This window comes from Neovison vison, chromosome 5 (genome assembly GCF_020171115.1).
Source record: "Neovison vison isolate M4711 chromosome 5, ASM_NN_V1, whole genome shotgun sequence".
NCBI lineage: Eukaryota > Metazoa > Chordata > Mammalia > Carnivora > Mustelidae > Neogale > Neogale vison.
The window spans coordinates 25,940,370-25,954,613 of NC_058095.1; the positions used below are offsets into that span (position 1 = coordinate 25,940,370).

Consider the following 14,244-nt stretch of genomic DNA (forward strand, 5'->3'; position numbering starts at 1 on the left):
GAACCAGTCAGGTGCCCTGTCAAACCAACTTCTTTTTATTTTTTTATTTTTATTTATCTATTTATTTTAAAGATTTTATTTATTTGACAGAAACACAGCGAGAGAGAGCACACAAGCAGGGGGAGTGGGAGAGGAAGAAGCAGGAAGTGGGGCTCAAACCCAGGACCCTGGGATCATGACCTGAGCCAAAGGCAGATGCTTAACGACTGAGCCACCCAGGCGCCCCCTATTTTTTTATTTTTTTAATTTATTTTTATTTTTATTTTTTTTTAAGATTTTATTTATTTATTTGACACAGATTACAGGCAGGCAGAGAGGCAGGCAGAGAGAGAGAGGAGGAAGCAGGCTCCCTGCTGAGCAGAGAGCCCGACGTGGGACTCGATCCCAGGACCCTGAGATCATGACCTGAGCCGAAGATTTTGTTTATTTATTTGACAGAGATCACAAGTAGGCAGAGAGGCAGGCAGAGAGAGGGGGAAGCAGGCTCCCTGCTGAGCAGAGAGCCCAATGTGGGACTCCATTCCAGGACACTGAGACCATGATCCGTGCCAAAAGCAGAGGCTAAACCCACTGAGCCACCCAGGCACCCCTCAAACCAGCTTCTTAAATTGGCCCCTTTGTCCATGTCTGGAGAGGAACCTAACATGAGTGGCATTTTAAATTTTTGACATGAGTATGTGAGCATACACATCCCCCATCCCCTTTCTTAAGGTCAGGGACTTAATTCTGGGTCCAGCTTTCAGAATAGCACTTAGCGTGACGTAAGTGTTTTAACGGAAAGTACAGGGATGCCTGCGTGGCTCAGTTGGTTAAGTGTCTGATTCTTGGTTTCAGCTCAGGTCATGGTCTCAGGGTTTTGAGATCAAGCTCTGCTTTGTGCTCCGAGCTCAGCAAGGAGTCTCTGCTTGAGAATCTTTCCCTCTCTTCCCCCCTGCCTCTCCCCTTTGGGCACTCTCTTGCTCACTGTCTCTCTCTCAGAAAAATATGTAAAAATATAAATATTAGCACAAATAAGTCTTTTTTAAAAAACAAAATACAAATAAATACTAAAATGGGGAAAAGAAGTACTGCACTTCATACGATTGACCTTAACATAGGAAGGGGCTAACAGCATGGTGACATTAATTTTACCTAGGGTGTGGGGGGTGTGAGGGGTGTGGGGGTGGGGAGACAGTCAAGGATAGTTGACAGGTTAGAAACAAGGAAAATGCACTACAGAGTAGCCAGATGTTAACAGGTCGATGTTGTTCCTAGTACAACACTGCAAGAGTTCTTTAAAAAAGGGGGCACCTGGGTGGCTCAGTGGGTTAAGCCTCTACCTTCAGCTCAGGTCATGGTCTCAGGGTCCTGGGATCAAGCCCCACAGTGGGCTCTGCTCCGCTGGGAGCGTGCTTCCCCATCTCTCTCTGCCTACTTGAGATCGCTCTCTTAGTCAAATAAACAAAATATTAAAAAAAAAAAAAAAAGCTGGTAAAATGAAGTCAGAACTCATGGGGTGCCTGACTGGCCCAGTACGTTGGTAGAGCTTAACACTTGTGCTTGGGGGTGTGAGTTTGAGCCCCACATTGGGCATAGAGTTTACTTTAAAAAAAAAAAAAAAAGAAGTCTGAGAACGAGAATTGGGGGTATAAGGCGAACTTTCAGATTGTTTTTACTAGCTAGGATATTTTTGCTTAGAGGTCCTGGTCTTCCTCTCCCCAAAAGACTAGGAAGATCTTGACTTGTCATGGTTGACTTGGTTAGGTTTCAGGAACTTTGAATTAGAGGATTGCTGATAATAAAGAACCCTGGAGCTAGCAGCCTATAGGGACTGGATGGGAGTGCAGTATCATCCTTTCTTCTCCCCTTACCATATCAGCCTTAATCTTCACAACATCAGCAGACTGAGCTGCTGCCTTTTCTCACTTTTCTTATCCCTTTTATGTAAGATATTTTCTAGGTTTTTTTTTTTGTTTTTTTTTGTCTTCCTTTTCTCAGCATCCTGTGACACCCACAACCACCTTAGGCTTCTGTGGTTTTCAGATGGTTCCTTAGGAAATTATAGACAGGTGTGTAGGCAAGCTGTTTGTCCTCTGAGTGATATCAAGCTAGTTTTTACAGAAGGCCCTGGTCCTAGACTGGAGTTGACTTTGGCCAGTAGTTGAAAGTTATTGCTATGATAGAACATAAATTATAAATTGGCATTGGAGCTGATACTTCTGAGCTCAAATTCCAGCCCTGCTAGTGGCTGTGTGACCTCAGCTATGTCTAATTTCTCTGAACCTCGGTCTTTTCATCTATAAAATGAAAAAATTCATGTCTTACAAGGATATTATAATGACTACAAAATAATTTATATAAAATATTCTGTACAGTAGGGGTACCTTACTGGCTTAATCAGTAAAGCATGCAATACTTGGTCTCTTGAGTTCTAGCCACACGTTGGACATGGAGCCTACTTTAAAAAAAAAAAAAAATCCTTTACAGTCCTTAGTGCAAGTTCAGTAAGTAGTAGTTACTAACTTAATGAAACCAAATGAGTAATTTTGCTTAGAAAGCTCTTGTAGGGGCGCCTGGGTGGCTCAGTTGTTACAGGTCTGGTCTGTCTTCGGCTCAGGTCATGATCCCAGGGTCCTAGGATCGAGCCCCACATCAGGCTCCCTGTTTCTCCCTCTCCTACTCCCCCTGCTTGTGCCAGTATCCTGTTAGAGGACTCTGAAATTCTCTCACAGTATCTCTCCCTATCAAATAAATAAATAAAATCTTTTTTTTTTTTTAAAGATTTTATTTATTTATTTGACAGACAGAGATCACAAGTAGGCAGAGAGGCAGGCAGAGAGGAGGAAGCAGGCTCCCCGCAGAGCAGAGAGCCCGATGTGGGGCTCGATCCCAGGACCCTGAGATCATGACCTGAGCCGAAGGCAGCAGCTTAACCCACTGAGCCACCCAGGCGCCCCAAATAAAATCTTTTCTGGGTGGCTCAGTTGGTTGGACGACTGCCTTCGGCTCAGGTCGTGATCCTGGAGTCCCGGGATCAAGTCCCACATCAGGCTCCCAGCTCCATGGGGAGTCTGTTTCGCTCTCTGACCTTCTCCTCGCTCATGCTCTCTCTCACTGTCTCTCTCTCTCAAATAAATAAATAAAATCTTTAAAAAAAAAAAAAAAAGCTCTTGTAGCCTCAGAACTCAGATGTTGATGATCAAAGGATAAAGTTATTTAGTCCAGTATCTCACCACTTATCTCACCATTGTTCAGTATTTTGCCACAAGATTCATCAGACTGATTTTGTCTTAAGTTTATAAGATAGAGGTATATCCTAGATTGTCAAAACTTTATAGTTGATCCCAGGGTCCTGGGATCGAGCCCTGCATCAGGCAGGGAGCCTGCTTCCTCCTCTCTCTCTGCCTGCCTCTCTGCCTACTTGTGATCTCTGTCTGTCAAATAAATAAAATATTTTTAAAAAAAACAAAAAACTTTATAGTTGATGTTGCAAAGAAAAGCTTTTCATATATAAGCAAAAACATGATATCTCCTTATTGTTAATGAATATGTACCAAGTGGCATTGAGGAAGCAACAAGGTCTGTTAGTACATGGTAGGGTGGGGGTGGGGAGCTGGCAGACAGTGGCCTGCCAAGTAGAGTTTGATGAAGAAAGTGGGGGCTTTTGGAGTTTTAGCCTGTACCTGCCCAGGTGGGAAAAGCTTTGCTTTGGTAGGAAGGTGAAAGGAACACTTCATTTTCTGAGACCAAGTGAAGTTGCATTCCATGATTATCATCTGTCTGCAAGCAGTAGCAGGCAGTGATACATGTACACAGGTGGTTGGGGGATTGTGCTGCTGTCCTATGTCAGTGAGGGTAAGGGGACCTCTTCTCCTGGGCCACAGGCTGTGGGACAAACAGGAACCTAAGGGTAGTGGGTACCAAGAAAAGGAATACTGGGTCATTCTTGTTGGGATTTCTCATCCAAAGATGATTAACATTTCCAAAAAAGTGTCATTTTCTAGGATCATTTCTATTTCCTGTACTCTCTGTTCTTCTGCACTGCTGAAATCCCTTCTTCCTTATGCCTGCACTAACCACAAGTAATCAGTCTGGTGGCTGGGGCTTGGGAGGCAACAAATAGCCATTTCTGTAATGTCAGCCCTAGAGCAATCACGTGGACAGGGTATGCCTAACCAGAGAATGGAGTTTTTCAGCTTGCATTCATAACTGGAAATAAAGTGCTTTCCTTATTCTCCTCCTGCAGGTCGGTGAGCTGGTAAAGGTTACGAAGATTAATGTGAGTGGTCAGTGGGAAGGGGAGTGTAATGGCAAACGAGGTCACTTCCCATTCACACATGTCCGTCTGCTGGATCAACAGAATCCTGATGAGGACTTCAGCTGAGTATAGCTCAACTAACAGTTTTGCTGACAGATGGGAACAATCTTTTTTTTTTTTTTTTTCGATTGTCATCTATATAATTTTCTTACAGATGTCAAAGCAGTCTAGTTTGTATAAGCATTCTGTTACCTGTGATCTTTTTTAGACTGAACTACATCTCTAGTCTCATTTACCATTTCAGGGTACGAAACTGGAGGGCTCGTGTGTTAACTTCTGAATTGGCAATTTTAGGTGGTAGCAGCCATGCCTGAGTGTATCAGAAGGGAGGGATATTTTGTCTCCTTTCCCTCAGGTAGTGCAAATCAGCCTGTGGAATACTGATTAACAGGAGAGGAATATAGCACACCGCTTACCCTGACTTATTCAGTGGTTTTGTTTTCACTTTGAAATGATGCTACCAAATGGCAATAGACTGTTCCCTTCCATCCCCATGAAGTAATCTTGCACCAGGTGAATAGTAAGTACCCAGTGGGATTGCTTTTTCATTTATAGAACATGACCACTGTATGACTCATTCTGACAGTTCAAATCCTGAGATTTCTGAGGACACTACTAGAGGCATTTGTCTTCCTTTCTAGTCAATGCTTCGTACATTTGGGATTCTTTAAATCCTTGTCATTCTTTTCCCCCAAACCTACCAGTAGGTTCATTCTCAAGAAAAGTGTTTCTTTCCCATCCGGATGACAAGCAGATGTGCAGAGCACTTTATTCAGTGCATAGCTTTAAGCCAGTATTGGATTCACTGAGTGGACACCCAAACTCCCAGCTTTCCGCCTTCCCTCAAGGGGTCATAGTAGGTTCACACTGTTACCACAACTAAACAGACTCCTGGCTAATGGGATCCAGCAGGGCCATTTCTCCCGAGTGCCAGTATCCTGTTAGAGGACTCTGAAATTCTTAGCTTCTACTTGCTTAGAGTGGAAGGACCAATCACTTAGACTATTCCATAGATGGTTGTAGGGCCAAATTCTGCCCTTTGCTTTATATACAACTTGTATAAAATAAAAGTCAATTTAAAATTACATGAGTTTGAAGTAGGGTTAGTGCTTTGAAAAACATTTGAACCAATCATGAATTACTTACGTATTATTCATTTTACATGGCCAGAATAGTGCTTGAAGTGCATTTCATTATCAACTGCCTTCATTTTTGGCTCTTTTTCATTGTGTTCCAGTTCAGTTTACAAATCCTTTTAAGTATGGAATGGTGTATGTGGGGTCAGGTGCTCCCAAGAACAGACTTCTGAGACCAGAAATGATCTAGGCTATTTAGACTACAGTGTGAAACCTTCAGAGTTAGTTCTCAGTCTAGGAAGGCACTCACTGGTCTCTGGTGTGATATGACCCATGGAAACACCTTATATTTTGCTTCGGGCCTCATGTTAGAAAAGTAATGTATCTTTCTAATTGTTTTTACATAGGTTAATGATTAATAATATGCATTCTTTGAACATATACCAAATCATGGTATCCCAGTGACCAGCACAGTGCTTGGCATAGTCGGTGTGCAGGTGTTTGTATGAGTGAATGAGGGGTATGCAGAAGCTCTTTATATGGCACAGGGAAGCCAGCTGACACAGGATTACATACCACAAGCAAACTAATGAGTTGACGCTAATTTAATGTATTTTTACCTCACACTAAGGTAATGCTTGATAAAGACATTAATATTCAACTTTTAAAAGTTAGCACAGTGCAGTGCACATAGTGGGTGCTCAATAATATTAAATGAAAAGATTTGCAATACTAGACTTAATTCTCTCTGACTACTCTTAAATTTTCAGATAGGGCATAGATACTGTAAAATCCAAGTCCAAATACACATTAAAAATCTCCTTTTCCTGGAAGTATGACATCTAAAGTACTTGTAGAAAAATGTCATCATAAACTGATTTGAATGTTTGTATTTTCTTTTGCCTTTGACTTTGATATTGGCTTGTAATGTCTCTTTTTATCATATGTAATATTAGTGGAACTTCAACTCTACCCAAATCATAAGAATTTTTCAATGTTCAGTTGTCCGAAGCCATTATATGAACTGTTGGGTTGGATTTGGCTGGGTGTAGCTGTTGTTGGACCTTAAGATCAAAGGACTTCTAATAAGTATCTTCCAAAAGCAAATGCTGGAATCCTATTCAAGTGCATATGTACATTGTCACAGAGCAAAGTAAACTGTAATTGGCTGCTATATTTTATATAATCATTTCTGCAAAACCCCAGTTTTTGGATACTAATATTTGACATGGTTAATTCTTATTAATTTGTTGGACTTGTTTATTGTTAATATTGCAAATAGATAATTTTTAATTATCCTTAAGTAACATTTCACTATTAATGGAATGAAATGGATGGTAAGCAGACCAATTTGAAATAAAATATGAACATGTGCCATTGTATTATAACACTATACACTTTCTTGACAGTTAAATTTAAAAAAAAAAAGTTTTTTTGTAGCATGTATTGTATATGTTTATAGTATATGTAGTAAATAAAAATATGGCCAAATGTTTGGCTTGGTGATCTTTGGAAAAAGTGATCTTTGAATATTTTTCACAAAAGAGCTAAATCTTTTATGCTTAGGGAATAAGAGGTGTGTGCATTCAACAGCCTGCACACAGTCATATATTCAGATAAAGAAGCAATTATACATAATCTGTAGGTACTCCTTAAAGATGAGGTTAATCTTTGGTGATATTTTGAAGGGTCTCCAGAAGTCATGAAGTAAATTGATTTGAGATGAATATAAGAATGATTATGTAATGATCAAAAAGCTGAAATAATGTGGACACAGAACATCAAATTTGTCCAGAAATGGTTATATGTAGTTGTAAAGAAAATAAGGTTATGGTAGGGGGCTTTATAAAGCAAGTGAGAAATTTAGATGTTATATAATAGGTTTTCAGAATGTCATTGCAGATAATACAGTGTAATTTCTCCTTTTTTATATAAGTAGCACATTTTCAGAATAGATAATTTAGTAAATAAAACTTAAACATTATGTTCTTCGCATCGTTTCTCAAAGCATGTAGATATACACACATTGTGACACTATATGTACCTAAAAGGTTGACATATTCTAGTTTTGTGTCCTACGGGTGGTGAAGTTTTAAAATGAAAAGGATAGGGGAGCCTGGCTGGCTCAGTCAAACCATGCAATTCTTGACCGTGGGGTCTTGAGTTCAAACCCTACCTTGGGCATAGATAATTACTTTTAAAAAATGAAATGAAAAGAACAAGCTTTGCCAGTTACTTATACAGTATTCTGCTTTGGCCCCAAAATAAAACAGCTCATTACTGCTGTAGTCATAGAAGATTGTCAACCCAGAGTTAAAGGAATCTCCTCCAAATAGAGCCAACTTTGGCATACACAAGCTTAACAGCAAGGTGATTTAAGTATGTTTCAACTTTTTATCGATAAAAATAAAGTGTTAAAATCTTGTTTTAATATGTTGAGTGTTGGGGTTCCTTCACATAACTTTGAATAATCATACTGACTCTTGTATTTATGACCCTGATTTTCAGATTAAATTCTATTCCTCTTACAGATATGAAGAGAGAAGCCCCTTCCATAGAAGAAAACGTGAAAGTAGGCCTCTTAAGTTTGGCAGGAGGAGGCTAAGTATTTGGACCTCTATTGCCTTGCATACCCTGAAGATCAAAAGAAATGGGTAGAGGGCAAACGAGAACTAACCATCAAGAAGTGAGGTTCAAGGGCACTTGAGTGGTTCAGTGGGTTAAACCTCTGCCTTCGGCTCAGGTCATAATCTTAGTGTCCTGGGATTGAGCCCCGCATCAGGCTTTCTGTTCAGGGAGCCTGCTCTCCTCCCCGTCCCCCCCCCTGCCCCCCCGCCTTACTTGTGATCTCTCTCTCAAATAAATAAATAAAATCTTAAAAAAAAAAAAAAGGTTCAGGAGCACCTGGGTGGCTCAATCAGCTGAGCGTCTGACTCATAGTTTTGGCTTGGGTCATGATGTTGGAGTTGTGGGATTGAGCCCCACATCAGGCTCAGCACTCAGTGAGGAGTCTGCTTGAGATTCTTTCCCTCTCCCTCTATCCCCCCCTCAAATAAATAAGTCTTGAAAAAAAAAAAGTGGGGCACCTGGGAGGGTCAGTCCGTTGTGTCTGCCTTTGGCTTAGGTCATGGTCTTAGGGTCCTGGGATAGAGCCCTACATCGAGCTTCCTGCTCAGCAGGGGATCTGCTGCTTTCTGTTTATCTATCCCCCTCTGCTCCTTCCCACCGCTTGTGTTCTCTCTCTCTCTCTCAAATAAATAAAATCTTTAAATAAAAAATGAAATTCATATAAAGAGCCATGCTTGAGGGTCCTCTAGGGATAGAGGATGAAAACAAACAAAAATGAGCACTTAGGCTGGCTTTAGTCAAGGGGACACTCCCAGTATTTCTGTGGTTGTCCTGATTTTCTTAGATTTGAGATCTGCATTAATCCTAGAAAAGTGAGCTCTGGAATATTGACTACATGGTCAAAAGTAAACTGACTTGGACAGTTCTCCTGTCTTCCCACTTCAAATGGGGAAGACTTTGGACATTTAGCTTTCTGGGAATGGGAGGAAGAATAGTTGTGTATCAGACATGTGGAGGTTGACTTGTTCAAAGCCTCTGTTTACTTGGGAAAATTTTACGGAGTTTCTAGCTTCATTTCAAGCTTGTGACCCAGGTGGGCTTCTCCAAGGTTCTTGGAGTACCTGCAAAGAAACTAGGAAAGTAGAACCCTGAGTTGAGATGTAAGATGGGCTTCTCCTCTCTTAAGCCAGGAAAGTCTGAGTGAAAATGGATTTGGTACTATATAAGGGTATAATACTGTTGGATACCTTTGGGCTGCCCTAGTGTTCTCCATGATGCAGGATCGAGCTTCCTGGAGTTGCTGTGCTACTTGTGTAGGTTTACATGCTCAGTGCTACCTCCTTCTTGCCCTGCCTCCTTAACAGTTGGAAGCCCTAACACAAAGTCTTGGCTGCCTTGGCTGGTGTTGCTACAGGGTCTAAAGATCACCTACCGTAGGGTGACAGCCATCTTGCCCTTACTCATCTTTTTGAAATTCTTTGTTTTGAAAGAGTATCACATGAACCCAAGGGTACCTCTACTGCCAGAGAAAGGGGCTATTCTAAATATGAAGTATTTTAATAAGTATGTATTCATCTGTCCTCACCAAAGGGAGAAATTGACCCCATATATTGCAGCTATTTATGGCTGACTGGGTGCTTCTGTGACTAGTTTGATCAAGTTATGCAGTTCTAAGAGTGGTAGCTCCTACAGAATAGATCCTTGCCCTCGTGAATCTTATATTCTAGGAGTAGCAGGACAAAAGCCACATCTTGTAACCCCCATGGGGGCCCCTGGTGACTCTGAAAGTAAGTGTTCTGTCCAGGTCTTCAGACACACAGCTTGGTGGGCAGCAGCTTTTGTGAGTAACCATTTGGAAAAAGCACCCCTTCTATCTGGATGGGCTCATGGCTTGGCAAGTGCCAGTGAGAGAGTGATTCGGGTTACAACCCCTCTTGCCTACTACATGACAGTAAATAGCTTTGATTATTCTGTTCAAGGTTCCAGTTGCTTGCCCACTTACAGATGTGTCTCTCCCCTACATCCCCACCATTACCAAATTCTGTCAGCTCTGCCTTCAAAATACTCCCTTTGTGCCTCTTTTACAGTGACACAAGCAGCCATCTTTCGTGTGGACCACTGTGACAAACTCCCTCCTGGCCATTCACTTTCCCTTATCTGTGCATTAGAGAGCAACCTGGATGGTCTTCCTTGGCAGACTTGATCATGGCATTCCCTTGCTTTAAAAATCCTTTAGTGGTTCCTCTTAATCATAAAATACAATCTGCATTCCATAGAAGGGCCTACATGGAAGTGCTCACCTTCCTCAGCCTTTCTTTTTCTCTGCTCCTGGCAGGCTTTCCTTTCAGCTTTTCAGATGGGGGGCACCTGGCTGGTTATGCATGCAACTCTTGATATTAGGGTCGTGAGTTCGATCCCCATGTTGGGCAAGTGGTTACTAGAGGGGAGCAAATAAGTTCAGGTGAAAAAGCCCCTGCCCATTCTAGGACCTCCCTCTCCCCAACTTTGATCTACTGTCTTGGTTCCAGCTTAACTGTCACTTCCTCAGAGATGTCTTCTGAATCCCTCAATCTCATAATCAGTCACATCATTTATCTTCATGGTGCTCATCTCATATTGTGATTATGTATTTCTGTGGTAATTTCATTCCATCTCTGTTAGACTGTTAGACTTATTAGTCTCCAGCAGGGCAGGAGCTACATGTGATTTGTTCATTCTCTCTTGAGCCCAACACAGAGCCTGGCTCACAGCAGACAGTACACATTTATTGAATGAAGAATGTTCCCTCAGATTTTGTAGTCCTGGGGAACAGGGACCCAGATGATTACCTCTCAGCTGCTGTCTTTGGTTTTCCTGGTCTTGTGTATGCTCCAAGACTGTAGATTCATTTTAATATGAGAGTAAAATCCATTTAGGGATGTCCTTCTGTTGCAGAAACATGAAATGCTTGTCAAAGCCTAGTCTTAAGGGTTTGGGTCCTTCTCTATGGCCATGTTCCTTTCCTTTTGCATAGGAGAGGTGACTGGATCACTTAGAGGGGACCTATGTTCATAAATGAAGATTTTTCACTGGTTGTATCTTTTTAATTTTAATTCCAGTGTAAACAGTGCTGTATGAGTTTCAGGTGTATGATATAGTGTCCAACAGATCTGTACATTATTCAGTGCTCATCAAGACAAGTGCACTTTTGGGGTGCCTGGCTGTCTCAGTCTGGAGAGCATTTGACTCTTGATCTCAGGATTGTAAGTTCAAGCCCCACATTGAGTATAGAAATTACTTAAAAAAAAAAAAAAAGTGCACTCTTAACCCCACCCCCTTACCCATTTTTACCTGGCATTATACTCTCCAGTTCCATCCATGTTGTTGGGAATGGCAAGATTTCTTTCTTTTTTTTAAGCATGCAGACTTTTTTTTTTGAGAGAGTGAGCGAGCATGGGATTGGAGAGGCAGAAAGAATCTGAAGCAGACTCCACACTGAGTGCATAACCCGATGCCGGGTTCAGTCTCACAACTGTGAGATCATGACCTGATTCAAAACCAAGAGTTGAATGGAAAACAAAAAAAGAAAGAGGTGTGCCTGGGTGGCTCAGTGGGTTAAGCCTCTGCCTTTGGCTCAGGTTATGATCTCGGTCCTGGGATCGAGTTCTGCATCGGGCTCTCTGTTCAGTGGGGAGCCTGCTTCCCCCTCTCTCTCTGCCGGCCTCTCTGCCTACTTGTGATCTCTGTCTGTCGAATAAATAAAGAAAAATCTTAAAAAAAAAAAAAAAGTCGAACGGTTAACCCAGTGAGCCAACCAGGCATCCCCTCTTTTTTCAAGTGAAGATTTCATTTATTTTGTTTTATTTAAGATTTATTTATTTGGCAGACAGAGATCACAAGTAGGCAGAGAGGCAGGCAGAGAGAGGAGGAAGCAGGCTCCATGCTGAGCAGAAAGCCCAATGCGGGGGCCCAATCCCAGGACCCCAGGATCATGACCTGAGCCAAAGGCAGAGGCTTTAACCCACTAAGACACCCAGGCGCCCCGATTTCATTTTTTTTTAATGACTGAATGATATTCCAGTGTGTGGATGTGTGCACACACACTATATCTCACATCTTTATTCATTCATCAATCAATAGATACTTGCTTGGGCTACTTCCGTAGTTTGGCTATTGTAAGTAATGCTGCAGTAAACCTAGGGGTGCATATATCTCTTCATATTAGTGTTTTTTTATTCTTTGAGTAAATACCCAGTAGTGTAATTACTGGATCATAGGGTAGTGCCACTTTAACTCTCTGAGGATCTTCCATAAGGTTTTCCACAGTGGCTGCACCAGTTTACATTCCCACCTACAGTACACAAGGATTCTTCACTAGTTGTATCTTATTTTTTTTTTAAGATTTTATTTATTTAGTTGACAGACAGAGATCACAAGTAGGCAGAGAGAGAGGAGAGAGAGGAGGAAGCAGGCTCCCTGCTGAGCAGAGAGCCCGACGCGGGGCTCGATCCCAGGACCCCAGGACCATGACCCGAGCTGAAGGCAGAGGCTTTAACCCACTGAGCCACCCAGGTGCCCCAGTTGTATCTTATTTTTAATTTCTAGTTTTAGGAATCTTTTTCCTTTTTTCGAAGATTTTATTTATTTATTAGAGAGAGAGAGCGAAGCAGGCAAAGTGGCAGGCAGAGGGGAGGGAGAAGTAGGCTCCCTGCCAAGCAGGGACGCTGATGTGGGGCTAGATCCCAGGGTCCTGGGATCATGACCTAACCTGAAGGCAGACGCTTAACCTACTGAGCCACACAGGCTTCTTTGGCAATACTTTAAAAAAGACCGAATTCCATTACCAGCAATGCCAGGATTACGTCCAAATTATTTTGTCCTAAAATGCCAATTGTAATGTAAGTAGCTTAATATATCCTGAACACTAATCAAAATAATTACTTCTTATCTTGCCATTTGGGTCTCAGTAACTCAGAGGCAGCAAGTCAAGAATGCAGCTAACAGGGGCAAGGTCTTTGTGAATTCTTTCTGTAAATTATAGTAAAGAGTTGGAAGTAAAGAGAAAATTGAACTGAGTTTGGGGCCTAAATCCTTTTAGGAGCCTTGTGATATAACAAGAAAGAAGGAGAAAGCCAGATCCCATCCCCAAAAAAGAGTGTAACAAGAGGAAGTGGTTTATTTAAATTCTTTGGCCACATCTTTTCTCCCAGTAGAATCAAGTTCTTCCTCTACTTTCACTTTTTCTTTTGAATAAAAAATTGCCCCAGTTTCTTATTTCCCATGTTAGGCATGCCTGTGGGATTAGGTTTATGTTTGAACCAGTGAGTTGCTTCTTGTTTCTTAGCAAGCTCTGCCATATGATCAAGGGCAGTCTTCTTGTTGTCATGACAACCGACATTTATATAAGCAAGAACTGGGGGAGAACATTGTTGTTTGGGGTGATTTGTGGTAAATTTCATCATAATGGAAAGATAAAGCACCGACTTGGCAGGCTACCCGCTAGAACTGAAACAACAGAGCAGACTTCTGTTCCTTTTGGTGAACAGAAGAGATCTATTTGGTAGGTACCACTTTTGGCTATCATAAGTACTGTCATACCTGGAAAAAAAGGAAAGAATATGATCATCTTTAGTCATATTTTCAGTAGCAATCAGGATGTTGTGTGCTTGTGGGAGGGGGGAGAGTGGCGTTCTTCTAAAGCAAAGGTTATTGATCCAGAATCTTGACCCCTAGGGGGCCCAGTGATAGACCCCATAAGGGGTATGGCAGAGATTACTCAATCAAATCCCTGTTCTCTTCTGTGCACATTGCCTAACTACATTAACTAGGCTCCCTTGCTGTTATATACAACCATGTGATTGAGTTCAGCCAATGGATTGTGTGTAGAAGTGCCTGCGTCCCTTTCTGGCCTGACTTATAGAAACCTCCCGCAGGGTCTCCTCCATGTTCTCTGTTTCCATCAGGCGGGAATGGAGCTGACACCGGGGCAGAGATTTCACCCACCTGACCCATCTCCAGCTTAATTACCAGCTAGGTAGCAAGACATAAACTTCTGTTCAACTGTTATTTGGGGGTACCTGGTTGGCTCAGTGGGTGGAGCACATGACATTTAATCTCAGGGTTGTAAGTCTGAGCCCTATGTTGCCTGTGTTGGGAGTAGTGATTACTTAAAATCTTTAAAAATGTTTTAAATAAATGTTAAAAATCTTTTTAAAAAAACCCATTATATGTTTTAAGGTCAAATAGTTGCAGCAGTTAACCTACTCTAATACAAAGAAGTTGAATTGGATAGGCAAGAGGATACCTAAAGTCTTTGCAAAGGGA

The 14,244-nt window shown here is 41.7% G+C and overlaps 1 protein-coding gene across 2 annotated transcripts in view; it reads left to right on the forward strand.

Annotated features, from left to right (window-relative positions):
• Nucleotides 1–7,804, forward strand: part of CRK (CRK proto-oncogene, adaptor protein) — a 43,752-nt gene extending 35,948 nt beyond the window's left edge. The window contains exon 3 of one of the 2 annotated variants that reach the window (XM_044248192.1): nt 4,226–4,318. In XM_044248192.1, coding sequence (XP_044104127.1) covers nt 4,226–4,233 — 8 coding nt within the window. In that variant the 3' untranslated portion in view covers nt 4,234–4,318. Of the gene's footprint in view, nt 1–4,225 lie in introns of both variants that reach the window. The other variant, XM_044248191.1, reaches the window with a different exon arrangement.
• Nucleotides 7,805–14,244: the final 6,440 nt, after the last annotated feature.